The sequence below is a fragment of the Enhydra lutris genome, unplaced genomic scaffold, assembly GCF_002288905.1.
Source record: "Enhydra lutris kenyoni isolate GAN:26980312 unplaced genomic scaffold, ASM228890v2 scaffoldscaffold1, whole genome shotgun sequence".
NCBI lineage: Eukaryota > Metazoa > Chordata > Mammalia > Carnivora > Mustelidae > Enhydra > Enhydra lutris.
The window spans coordinates 12,813,274-12,826,381 of NW_019154085.1; the positions used below are offsets into that span (position 1 = coordinate 12,813,274).

The 13,108-nt window shown below is 46.2% G+C and overlaps 1 protein-coding gene across 1 annotated transcript in view; it reads left to right on the forward strand.

Moving 5' to 3' along the window:
- The window catches only part of LOC111142784 (aldehyde oxidase 2), a 77,509-nt gene that overhangs the window by 28,786 nt on the left and 35,615 nt on the right, over positions 1 to 13,108 (forward strand). Inside the window, exons 14-22 of the mRNA XM_022496084.1 lie at positions 1,029 to 1,213; positions 1,870 to 2,047; positions 3,309 to 3,401; positions 4,491 to 4,660; positions 5,267 to 5,381; positions 6,909 to 7,031; positions 9,928 to 10,024; positions 11,034 to 11,158; positions 12,052 to 12,185. Coding sequence (XP_022351792.1) covers positions 1,029 to 1,213; positions 1,870 to 2,047; positions 3,309 to 3,401; positions 4,491 to 4,660; positions 5,267 to 5,381; positions 6,909 to 7,031; positions 9,928 to 10,024; positions 11,034 to 11,158; positions 12,052 to 12,185 — 1,220 coding nt within the window. The remainder of the gene's footprint in view (positions 1 to 1,028; positions 1,214 to 1,869; positions 2,048 to 3,308; positions 3,402 to 4,490; positions 4,661 to 5,266; positions 5,382 to 6,908; positions 7,032 to 9,927; positions 10,025 to 11,033; positions 11,159 to 12,051; positions 12,186 to 13,108) is intronic.

The following is a 13,108-nucleotide window of genomic DNA, read 5'->3' on the forward strand; positions in this document are numbered from 1 at the left end:
GACCCACAAAGAGGCGGATGCTGGGGCTGGGCCTCCCCAACTCCAACTAAGTCCAACAGCTCCTAGGAACAGAAGTGTCTCCACGTGTTTGCTAACACAGGCTATCTGGGGTTGACGTGACCACCCAGCTGGCTGTGGCACGGGTCCTCTGTCCTCACTCCATGCTCCGTGTCTCTCCCCAAAACTGTACCTGAATCCAAGAGGACAGTCTTCCCAGAGAGAGGCAATTCAGCACACACACACACACACACACACACACACACACTGATCAAAAGCCAGGAGTTAGCTTGGCTATGCAGGAAGTCTTATATTAAGTCATGTCTTCAGCCATGTGTCCCCTTCATTTATTTTTCCTTGGCAGTGGAAACTTTGAGACATGTTCTAGTCAAATGTAAAGTCCCCAGACAGAAAACCAGGCCAACTCTAACACAGCGCCCTCAGTGGCCCCACAGATGGAAACACACTTGAGACACAGGTCATCGCCATTAACTCCACGTCACAACACCCACAGTCACCATCCCAAAGAGCCCAGTGGGGCAGACATCACCCTCCTGACTCTTGTTCCTGATACAAGATTCCCTAGTCCACTGTTAGAAAGTTCTAGTTGACTCCTTTGTGACTTTTGCAAAGTGGAAACATAGTCGTTTCCACAAACCAAGAACCTTGGTGGGTCTCTTTCACACTATAAGCAAATCGAGTTTGAAAGAGCCTGTGCTGGGAGGGCACCTCCATCCTCACAAAGACAGAAGCATCTGGAGACTAGAGGGAAGAGCCCCTGGAAACAGAGCACACGGACATGATCCCGGCATCTTGGCCTCAGGAAAAGTGTAGAGTGATCCCCATTCCTCAAGGGTATCAGGCACTGGGGATGGGCCTTTGGTGGCCCCCAACTTGTCCTCTGATTGTGCCAAATGACTTTAGTGTTCCCTTGGGTTGAGTCTAAGCAATGAACTAGTGACACCAAAAAGCAGAAACCATGCTCTTAGTTTTGACATGTCAAAAGACCCCAAATGGTTTTGTCTCCACAGTGGGAATTTGTGTCAGCCTTCCGACAGGCTCAGTGCCAGCAAAACGCCTTAGCCGATGTGAACGCTGGCATGCGAGTCCTCCTCCGGGAAGGCACAGACACCATTGAGGACCTGAGTGTCTCCTATGGAGGGGTTGGGGCCACGACGATCAGCACACAGAAATCCTGCCGACAGCTCGTGGGGAGGTAAGCAGCAAACCCTGCACCCCAAAGGTGAAACTTAATGTCAAAAAAAAAAAAAAAAAAAGGTGGAAATCTGGCTCTGGTCCGTGTTGTTAACAGCCCTGGGAAGATGGAAACTCCTATCTGTAGAACCACTGCCTGTTCTCTTGGTAATTTTGCTAATAAATCAAACCTCACTTGACTTTGAACAGCGAGGGACCACTCCTTGGGTGAGGGATATAACAAAACTGGCCTGGGACCACATTCAGCCGCAGCCCTCACACACACACCAGCACTCCAGCAAACCCACACCAGCCGGTGTCCAAGGGCACTGATGGCTGCCCCTAGGGTCCACACGATTTCTTCCTCAATAAAGGCCTGTCCAGTTCCTAATGGAATTGTCCCCAATGGGCTGTTTGTGTAATGCCTGGTCCCAGCATGGTCTGGCTCTCAGAAGTGCTTGGTTCATGTCGCAGTGAAACAGTCCCATCCTCACTCTGCCATGACTCTCCGGTCACTCAGTGCCTGGGTTTTCCTGAAGGACTTGTGATTTCTAAGTTCCCTTCCAACTCATAAAAGGAGACCTGGGGTTCTCTAAATTGTCGCGGTCCAATATCTAGTGCGTGCTGTGCAATTGAAACCTGCCTTGAGCTCGTCCCTTCCCTGCCTCCAACCCCCAGGTCCTGGAATGAGCTGATGCTGGAGGAAGCCTGCCGGCTGCTTCTGGAAGAAGTCTCCCTCCCAGGCTGGGCTCCAGGGGGGAAAGTGGAATTCAAGAGGTCTCTGGTGGTCAGTTTCTTCTTCAAATTCTACCTGGAAGTTCTGCAGGCACTGAAGAAGCTGGCCAAGTTTATGCCTGTAAGTGCTCCGGCGTTCTTGTGCTCCTTACAGCCAAAAGCCTCGGCTTTTCCGCTCTTTTTGCAACCTGTCTTGTGGGCAGCCCAGGCCATTACCTGTCACCTGCTCTGAGTCAGGCCTTGGCCGTTCCCAGCCATCCCTCCTTCGGGCGTTCAGCCCTGGAGGGCTACTATCTGAGGTCCAGCACGCCAGGCTGTCTGCATTTCACAGACATTCACTGCATGCCCTGAGCAACACAGCAGCACGGTGTGTGCCTAGAGTGGACAATTGCTTTTTCTTTTCAATTCAGCTTTACTGAAGTATAATTACATATAATAAAATGCACCTATTTAAACTCAGTGAGTTTTAACAAATGTGCAAACCCACGTAGCCTCCTCAAACAGGGTATAGAGCATTTTCATCACCCCTAAAACTACCTTTTGCCTCCTTTGTAGTCAGTCCTCCCAGCCCTGTCCCCAGGCAACCTCTGATCTGCTTCATGGCATTAGAGATTAGGTTTGCCTCTTCTGAAAGTTTATATTCAATATAAAATGTCAGATAAAATTTTATAAAATCTTATTTTTCAAAAAAATATGAAAATTTATTTGTATGCAACTATTTAAGTGGCTGCTTTCTAGAATTTCTGACTGGAAACTTCTGGAATAAGTTAAGCACTCTCTCTTTCCTTCCCTATGAATATAACTCTCACCCTATGTTGTACCCCTGTTTCCAACCACACCCCACCCAACGCTCTTCACATCACCCACAGTGTCCCATTTCCACGTACTCAGAGGTAGACCCCCACCAGCCACATTCACCAGGGCAATCATCGCTGCCATTCATTTCCGAGTCATGACACTTGGTATGTTTCAGAAACCCGAGAGCCTTCCCAGTTTCACTGCTGCGTTGCTGAGAAAAGCCATCAGGATGTGGGCTCTTTTGTGTACGGTGAACTCCAGCTCATTCTGGGCTGGCTGGCCCAGACCCCGATTTGCTTGCTTCTCCTGCTTTTATTCAGCTCTCTGACAGGCCTCTCCAGCCTCAGGGTGACTTGAGGACCAGACTGAGATCAGTCTAGTTCCTCCTAATCTAGAAAGGGAGGGAGGGCAAGATGCCTTCATACAAAGGGAGATCCTGGGAGGTGCTGTGGACTGTGGTCCTCCAGGCTGCCCTGGCCTTGTAATTTCTCAGATGCTTTAGCCGAGTCATTTTCACACACATCAAAGCCCAGTTTAATCACAGACTAATCAGTTCATCTTTATTGTTTTAAATTGTCTCTCAGGACGGTCATCATTATCCTGAAATTTCAGACCACTTCCTAAGTGCTCTAGAAGATTTCCCCATCACAGGACCGCAGGGAGTACAGAGGTACCAGGTCAGTGAGTATAATTTAATAGAAAGCTGGAAACTAAGAGAAAAGCTATAGCTATGTGAACAAAGCAAGCACGTCAGAGTTGGGATTTATAATTCTGACCTTCTTGTTTTTGCTGGTATGTTGCCCTTTGTTTGAGCCAAGTCAGGGAGACACTGAATCTAGGATCAGGCCTGAGCTACCACTATACACGCTTGAGGCTGAACCAACCTGGAATGGTTTGACCACCTGACTAATAACTGATAATCTCCTCCGACTGATGTTCCTTGGGCATTTGTTTGAAGAGCACCCAAGCCAAGTGTGGGGGGAGGATTGAGCAAGACAGTAGCAAGGTTCAGCCTCCAGCCCTGATTGCCAAGGTCTGATCTCCAGCCCGCGAAACAAGAGCCCTGCCAGTACGTGAACCACGCCCCCTCCTTGAAGGACAATTTAGAAAGTATCTTTTATTCTCTGTTAGCACCCAGCCCCTCCCTCCACCCCATCTACACACAGATCGTCCCTGAGAAGAGTTCCAGAGCAAACCCTTTCTCCATCTCCCTTATCCTCCCAGTGATGTTTTTGGGCCACTTGCGGGGACAGCCCGCAAGTAGATCCGGGGGGACTCTACTGCCATTGGCTCTCCTCCCCTCTCCCCTACCCCAAACCCCGTTCAAGTTGGCCCTCAAGCTTTTGGCTTTGATTTTGGTCCCCCACCATCAGGATTTATATCACTTTAGGCTTTATTATCATGATCACTTCAGCTGTGAACAGTTTGGTCACAAGAAAGGTAAGAAAGCAGACAGGGAGACCCTCTGAATTCCAGAAAAAGTCCAGGGGAAGGACTCGGAAAAAGAAGATGCCAAAAGGAAAAGCTAGGGCGCCCTTTCACCTATTTCACAATGCTGTGAAAAGGTCAGCATTGCGACATAACCGACAGGACAATTCCCCAGTCTAGTTACATCATCAAATTGTCACATTTACCATCTGACCCACTCCAGGGCTTTTTGCCTGAGGGTGACTGATTTCTTAATCCTGAATCAGGAGTGTTGGTAATTGGCCAGAACACTTCTGGAGATTCAAGTTTCCCAGGGCAACTCTCATCTCCGTCTGCAGAGTGTGGATTCTCGCCAGGCCCTCCAAGACCCAGTGGGACGCCCCATCATGCACCTCTCAGGTCTTAAACATGCGACAGGTGAAGCCATATTTTGTGATGACATTCCGATGGTGGATAGAGAGCTTTTCATGGTTTTGGTGACCAGCACCAGAGCCCATGCAAAAATCATGTAAGTAAATGGGAAGCTTTCAAAAAAAACTTTTAAAAGCACACCTGCAGTTTCCCATGGAAGAATGTGCCTGTTCCGCAGTGTCCTGAACCCAGAGATCCTAAAATTGAAAGAATAAAGAAAAGGTCACCATCCCCAGGAGGAGGAGCGGAGGGGATCTGGAAATGACCATTAAGAAAGAGATAACAAAAACAGTGGTTATGGGCTCCTTGCTTCTGTTCTAACTTCACAACTCTTCAGCTCTCTGCTGGAGCCCCAGGCACAGCTCCCAGGAGTAACTCTGAGTAGCGCGATACCCAGCTGGCGATAAAACCCCGAAATACTGCATTTCTGAATGGTAAATGCCCACTGTCCTAAACTTCCTAAGAAGGTCCCTTGCCACAGCCACACGGGCCCCAGCTCCAGCTCCCCTCCAGCAGCTGAAGGGTTACCCTGACCCAGCAGGGAGCCTCCTGGATCCTGAGGCAGGTCAGCTGTTATTGGTCAGGACCTAAGCTGGACCAGTGGTTATATATTTTGATTTTCAACAATGTTCTATCCCTCCCTTAGGTCTGGGGCCTTCAGAGTTTGCTGATTTCTATTTCTTAAATATTTATCTCTTTTCAGATCAATTGATTGGTCTGAGGCCCTTGAACTACCTGGGGTGGTTGATGTGATAAGAGCTGAGGACATTCCAGGCACCAACGGGACTGAGGAGGATAAGCTGATGGCTGCAGATGAGGTACAGAACGTGCCTTTTCAGGCGACTTTGTGCAGACAACCACCAAGGTACCCCCTCAGCTGGTTTTCAGCCACCCCCCACCCCCACCCATTGGGGGATAGAAGTGTGAATTTTTATACCTTCTCTCTACACCTCACATTTTTATTCAGGCAGGCTTAGCAATTACATCGTAAAAAGACATTTATTGCAGAGAAGCTAGTCCTAGCCTTCCCACTGTGTGCTCAGTTGACCCTGGTCTGAAGAATAAATGTAGGACCTGGCTGTATCCGAAAAGAATACCCTAGAAAGAACTAGAAAGGAGAATACAAGAAATACAGCTACTCCCTGTTATTTATACTGACTTCCTCCCTTCCTGGACCAACGCGACATACACACCCCACCCCCACTGACTCTTACACCGCCATTTTTGATAACGGTGCTCTTGCCTCCTTGACCTTTTAATTCAATTCTACAATCTTTCACTGAATACCTGCTTTTGGAACCAGGCTACCTTGGTTGCTGTTCTACCCTCACTACCCGTGTACCTTTGGGTATCATTATCTGTAAAATGGGACTCATCATAGCACCAACCCCACGGTGTCGTTGTGAGATTTAAATGAGTTAATGCATGTGAAACGCTTACCACAGTGCTTGGCACCTGAAGGCTCTCGGTAAGGGTTAGCTAGTATCGTCACATCTCCGTGAGTCACATAGACTGTTTCTCCCTCAGCCATGAAACGAATCACTGTTCTCTTGGTTGCACTCCAGACAAAGAGGCCAGCTGTTGCTTAAGGGCTATATTATCTGCTCGGGAGGCCATTACAAAATACCACAGACTGGGTCACTTGGAAAAAGCCAGAAATTTATTTTCTCACAGTTCTGGTGGCTGTTCCCTCGAGATCAAGGCACTGGCAGGTTTGGTTCCTCCGGAGGCCTCTCTTCTTGCTTTGCGGGCGGCCATCCTCCCACTGTGTCCCCATACGACCTCTGTCTGTGGGTGAGCCTCCCTGGTGTCCTTTCTCTTCTTGTTAGAACATCCGTCATATTGGACTGGAGCACCACCCTGACGACCTCACTTACATTTAATTACCCCTCTAGCGACCCCGTCTCCAAATACCACCGCATTGGAGATTCAGGGCTTCGACATACGAGTTTGGGAGGAAGAAGGGGACACAGTATAGCTCCTAACAGGAATCACTTTGCACAAAAAACATTTTCCTTATCTTTAAACTCTAAAATGATAAATGATACTATGAAGATGACACGTGAGAACCAAGCTTGACAGAGGACACAGCAGATTCAGGTCACAGCCAATCTCACACCTCCTTGGGGGCTGACATTCTTTGAGTAAAATGGCCAATGGAATCATCTGTAATATTTAAATTCTTTTTTTAGTTGAAATGTTTGTTAGCCAAGCACATGTGGTTGAACGTGACCTCCAGTGTGGTTATTATTGCTAAACAATGAGAACAAAAACACCAGCCACGGGTGAGTAAGACGGTTTCTACAGATATTCTTCTACCTGCTTCGTGCCCGTACCTTCCGCAGGTGCTCTGCGTGGGCCACATCATCTGTGCTGTGGTTGCAGAGACCGATGTACAGGCAAAGAGCGCAGCTGAAAAGATAAACATCACCTACGAAGATCTGGAGCCCGTGATCTTCACCATCAGCGTAAGCAGGGCTGGCTGGCTTCTTTCCTGTAAAGGTGTAGAATCAAAAGCACCTTTGTAAATTTCTTTTTTTTATTTTTTTAAAATGTTTTATTTATTCATTTGAGAGAGAGAGTGAGAACACATGCATGGGGAGGGGCGGAGGGAGAAGCAGACCCCTCACTGAGCAGGGGCTGAATCTCAGTCCTTGAGATCAGGACCTGAGCTGAAGGCAAACGCTTAACTGACTGAGCCACCCAGGCACCCACCTTTGTAAATTTCTTAATGAAAGACTAATTCTAACTTTTTCTTGTCACTGACTTGTTCTGGAAAATCAGCTTTCTCTGGAAGGTATGACTTATATGAATTGAAATTAGCATTGGCTGTAAGAAATGAGGGGACAAAGGCACATCAAGAAATGAGGTTTCTTTCTCTTTCGCATTCAGAAAATCTAGAAGTGGTCCATCCAGGGCTTATGTGGGGTTCTATATGTGAGGGATCTGGGCTTCCTCTATATAGTTGCTGCCTGGTTTCTGTACTCCTGGTCACACTTTGGTCCACAATAGCTGCTGAAGCTTTGGCCATTAAGTCCACATTCCAGAGAGCAGAGATGATGATGAAAGGCATATCCCCTCCCTTTAAGGACACGTCCCATATCTCATTGGCTAACACCTAGCCAGATGCCACACCTACCTGCAAGGGGAGCTGAGAAATGTAGGCTTTATGCCAGGTTGACTACATAGCCACCAAAAATTGGGGAAGATGAGAAGAATGGATATTGAGAACGATCATATTTTCAAGGTGGGGCCCAAAAACAGAGTGACTTTCACGATGGAATTCCACAGAAATTTCCACTCTTTATTTTTGGGTCTAACTGATGGAATGCGAATGCTATTTCCAAAGCAGAAAGAATGAAGTTAGAATAGGAAATTCAGATATAGACTGGGATTAGTAGGTTCTAACTCAATAAAGGGCAAGTTCAGAGTAATTGAGTTGAGAAAAGCTTTCTTATTTGTGCACTTGTGACAGAAAATAGAATTTTTTCAAAGGCCCCAGTGAATTACTTGACATTTTTAAAATGTGCCTAAAAGGTACAACTTGCTCAATATTCAAAGTGTTAAAAAGGTCGTATTTCTTGATCTTTCTAAACCAAATGAATTCTGTTCCAAATTCCCATTTTGCCAAGTTTGCAAGAAGTTCAGACCTTTTTCTTGACTCACTCTCCGTCCCTGGGTTGTACTCGGATTCTTATATCAGTTTTTGAAATCTCAATTCTAATCTCATTTCCTCAAGGGGAAATGACACCCAGAAGAAAAACCATGAAATATCCTGGGACTCAGAATGATTAGAGATCTAGAGTTCTCTCAGAATGGGACTGAACAGAGTCAGCTAAAAATTTCTTTTGCGAACGAAAGCAGGTAACAAAATAACTGTGCATACCAATATTTACTCACTCATCCATCCATCCATTCATTTCAGTAACTGTATATATATGAGAGACAGTGGAGGGTAGTAGCTAAAAGCACAGGTTCTAGAACCAAACCGCTAGATCTGAACCCTGGCTGCACACCTGATAACCGTGTCACCTTCGGTGAGTTAAGGTGCTACGGTTTCTTCCCCTGTAAAATGGAGATAATAATAATAGCTACTTCATCCAGCGGTTACAAGACCAAATGAGCTAATACATGGAAAGCACTCAGCACCCTGCCTAGCACATACTCAGTCCTCACGAAGTAAAGCACATGTTACAAGATTCCGTGATCTCATGACACATTTCCAGTATGGCAATAAATGTGCTTCCCCATGAACTTGGGTGACTCACTGACATCTTCGTGTAGCAGAAAGTGAAAAAGTCCACTATCTGGTATACACTTTCTGCTGCTTGGAGAAATCAAGTATTCCTCACCAGGCAAGAGGCTTCTGAAAGCGGAGCTAGGGCTTGGACACCGCTTCCATCTCTAATTTGCAGCATGACTTTAAGAGAGGTATTTAAGCTCTCGAGGCCCAGTCTCTGCATCTGGAATTAACGTGAGAATGTGCGTACGTGCACGGTGTGTTGTGCAGTGCTTGACACAAGGCAAGCTGTCAACAAATATTGGCTGTTCTCATTATCATCACAATGAGCAAGATAGATGGTGAGTGCGAAGGCTATAGGAGAGTCAGAATGCAGGAGACAGGAGCCATTCGGAAGTGTGGAAAATCACGCCGGGCCTAAAGGCTCAGTGGAGATGGGCTGTCAGTAGGTGAATCCACAGGGACTCAGAGTGGGACAGCTTCAGTCTTCACGTGTAATCAGTTCACGCTATCGTCAGAAAGAAAAGACAGAAGAAAGGGCTAGAAAGGCCCTTATGAGATTTGCCAAGAAATGAACCCAAAGAAATGAATACCCAAAGAAATGAACATATTTCCTACCAATTCTCCTGGGCTTTCTTCCCCAGAGATGTGTCAGGATTTGAGTCTTCTCCCTCCACATGGCCTCAGCAATTTAGATCCCTGAGTTGGAGGTTCTTGTACATGAGCTACCAAAGTCTGACACAAGTGTTTTTCTTCAGGGAGAGCATATAGAGGGAGGGCCTAGAACCTCACCCCTACTGCAGTTAGACCCATCACTGTTCCCTGGACACCCACCCTGAAGAGGAGAAATGAGTAGTTATCGTCCTGGGCCATCATTGCACCCCCAGATCTCATTTCTTGATGTTTCCCTAATCCTTTTTGTCAGTCTTCCCCCGCAATGTGGAAGACAACCTTCTCACAACCATCTCGGCTCTGCCACGAGCTCACGACTCTAGTACTTCCTTTGTTGATGACCCTTCATGGCCATTTTGGGGAGTTTACTGGCCTTTGATTAAGAAAAAAAAATTGCCATTGGAAGAAAAAAAATTGTTTTAATTGGCTTGTGTTTTTTGCCTATCATTTAGGATGCCATAAAGCACAACTCATTCCTATGCCCTGAAAAAAAACTTGAACAAGGAAATGTTGAGGAGGCATTTGATCAAGTTGATCAAATTGTTGAAGGTAAGCCGCTGAGGATATTTATTTATTTATCCCCAAATGAGACCTTTTTTATTTTCTTCCTCCATGCATTCCAAAACAAGAGAATCAAACTAAAGCAAACAAGCAACAACAAAACTAACAACCACAACATTGGTAATAACAAAGATAGTTTTTCTTCTCCATTTTGATAATACTAACAACATTCACCCAGTTTGGCCCAAAATCTAAGAAGTCGTATTTGATTTCTCTCTGTCTTTAGCTTCACATTCAATCATCTTCAAGTTTTATAGGCTTCTCCTTCGAGATGTATCCCAAGCAGGAACATGCTTTCCCACCTCTGTAGCTCAGCATGTTTAACAGAATCTTTGCACAATTCTCTTCCAAAGGAGACATAGAGAGAATGTGATTTCCTCTCAGAAAGGGCAACCTCCAAAGACTCAGCACTTTGCCAAATTTCACTTATATCTCTTTCTCTCAGATTGTGTGTGTGTGTGTGTGTATGTGTGTGCACGCATGCATGTGTTGCCTTTAGAGGTTGGAGGGTGGGGAGCAACAGAATATATAGAAGAAAATTCCCTAGCACTTTTTTTTTTAAAGATTTTATTTTATTTATTTATTTGACAGAGAGAGATCATAAGTAAGCAGAGAGGCAGGCAGAGAGAGAGAGGAGGAAGCAGGCTCCCCACTGAGCAGAGAACCGGATGTGGGGCTCGATCTCAGGACCCTGAGATCATGACCTGAGCCGAAGGCAGAGGCTTAACCCACTGAGCCACCCAGACGCCCCATTCCCTAGCACTTTGATTAGCCAAGAACAGAGGAACAGAACCAGACAATCTGAACTTGTCCAAAACTGTAGTCTCGGAAGCAGATTGCCCTCAGCTGCCACAGGACAAATGCCTGACCCATCAGCTTTTTATTCCAAACAAATCCATTCTGGTCAGTTCACACCCTACCGGCTTTTGAATTCCTCCACATGGTAGTTTCCAACTAGCACACACTTTCAAGAATCTCCCTACCTTGCACTTAACAGGAGAGGTCCATGTTGGAGGACAGGAACATTTTTATATGGAAACACAGAGAGTGCTTGTTATTCCGAAGGCGGAGGACAAAGAACTGGACATTTATGTGTCAACACAGGATCCAGCCCACGTGCAGGTGAGGTCCGGGATCGCCTTTACCTTCCCAGCCTCCTAATTCCATCATGGCCTTCGATCCCCACAGCTTCGCGGTTGGCAGCCATTCTACCTGCAGGAACTTGTTGTCCAGGTACTGGACACCAGTGGGGCAGCTAAGATACCAGAACCCTGTTATTTTTTCTGGTCGTGACAGGTAAATAAAACAAGTTGAGCGAGGTGACAGGGATTAAGAGTACGCTTATCATGATGAACACTGAGTAATGTACAGAATTGTCGACTTACCATATTTCACCCCCGAAACTAACATAACACAGTATGTTAACTATACTGGAATTAAAACTAAATAAAATAAATTAAATCAAATTTTTAAAAAAGCAGCCACAGTCACTTCAGATTTGAAGAGTGCATTCACTTGCAGCATGCTTACATGAGCTCTATCACTAGATAACAACACTAAATTATATCTGTACATGACTTTTCTCTAAAATAATCATTATGGATAACCTTTGGAGTGAACATATCACTTCATAGCACATTTTCATTTCCCAATAGCAAAGTGCCCTAGGTTTTAGCTGCAAACATCTTCTTTAGCAAGTTGTCCTGCGTTTGCTGATTTTCACCTTGTTGGGACTTCAGGTCTAGGTATTTGGCCATGATTCCAGCTTCCGACAGGAATCTCGGACTCAGGCAGTTTCTCTTCTGGAAAATACCATTTTTCAGCTGGAAAGGCTATTCTGTAAGATTAACGGTGTTTACGAGCTCAATAGAGCTCTGCAAGACAGATTTAAACTATTTTAGTTTTTTGTGGTGGTTGTTTTTTCTGACAGTAGGTGTGGTTGAATGTTGTTTCAGAAAACGAAAGGTTTCTTTACCATTTCTTGTAAAAACTTTTCCATTACCTCACTTTTACAGAAAACAGTGTCCTCCACTTTAAACATCCCCATCAACAGGATCACCTGTCACGTCAAGCGGGTGGGCGGAGGGTTTGGCGGGAAGGTAGGAAAACCAGCTGTGTTTGGAGCTATTGCAGCTGTGGGCGCTATCAAGTAAGTGCGCTTGGGGATACAGGAGGGTGTAAAATGTGCGAACTAAGGGTGAATCAGTGGAATGAGAGTCACTTGGACTGCTGTCATAACCACCTGAGTGTACTTGGGCAATTCAGGCTCCTGTCTCTTTTTTTTTTTTTTTTTTTTTATTTGACAGATCACAAGTAGGCAGAGAGGCAGGCAGAGAGAGACAGGAGGAGGCAGGCTCCCTGCTGAGCAGAGAGCCCGATGCGGGACTCGATCCTAGGACCCTGAGATCATGACCTGAGCCGAAGGCAGAGGCTTTAACCACTGAGCCACCCAGGCGCCCCTCTTTTTCTTTATAATTAGAGATACAGGGGCACCTGGGTGGCTCAGTGGGTTAAGCCTCTGCCTTCGGCTCAGGTCATGATCTCAGGGTCCTGGGATCCAGCCCCGCATCGGGCTCTCTGCTCAGCAGGGAGCCTGCTTCCTCTGCCTGCCTCTCTGCCTACCTGTGATCTTGTCTGTCAAATAAATAAATAAAATCTTTTTTGAAAAAATAAGAGATACAATACTCACCCTCCTCGTGTTATTGGAAAAGTCGAATGTACATAGGACTGCAAAGAGGCTAACTTGCTATAGAAAGGTAAAGTGGTATTATTAAATAGCTCCAAGGCTGCGGCTGCCCTCTCCTTGAGCTTCAGGGAAAGTGACCCATTTAGGGGTGGGACAAGTGTCCTGCGTGAGTGGAACACCATGGGTGTGGGTCCTCCCCCACTTTTCCTTCCTACTCCAGCTGCAGACAGGGTGGAGTGAGGCAAGAAATCTTCCCACCCTGCTCTCTGCACCTGGGAAGGGCTGGCTAGTCAGTGTTTGCTTAACAACGGATGACATCCTCAAAGAAAGTTCCCGGGTTAACCTCAACCACAACGCTTGCTCCTTTGCTGTCCACCCTGTTCAAG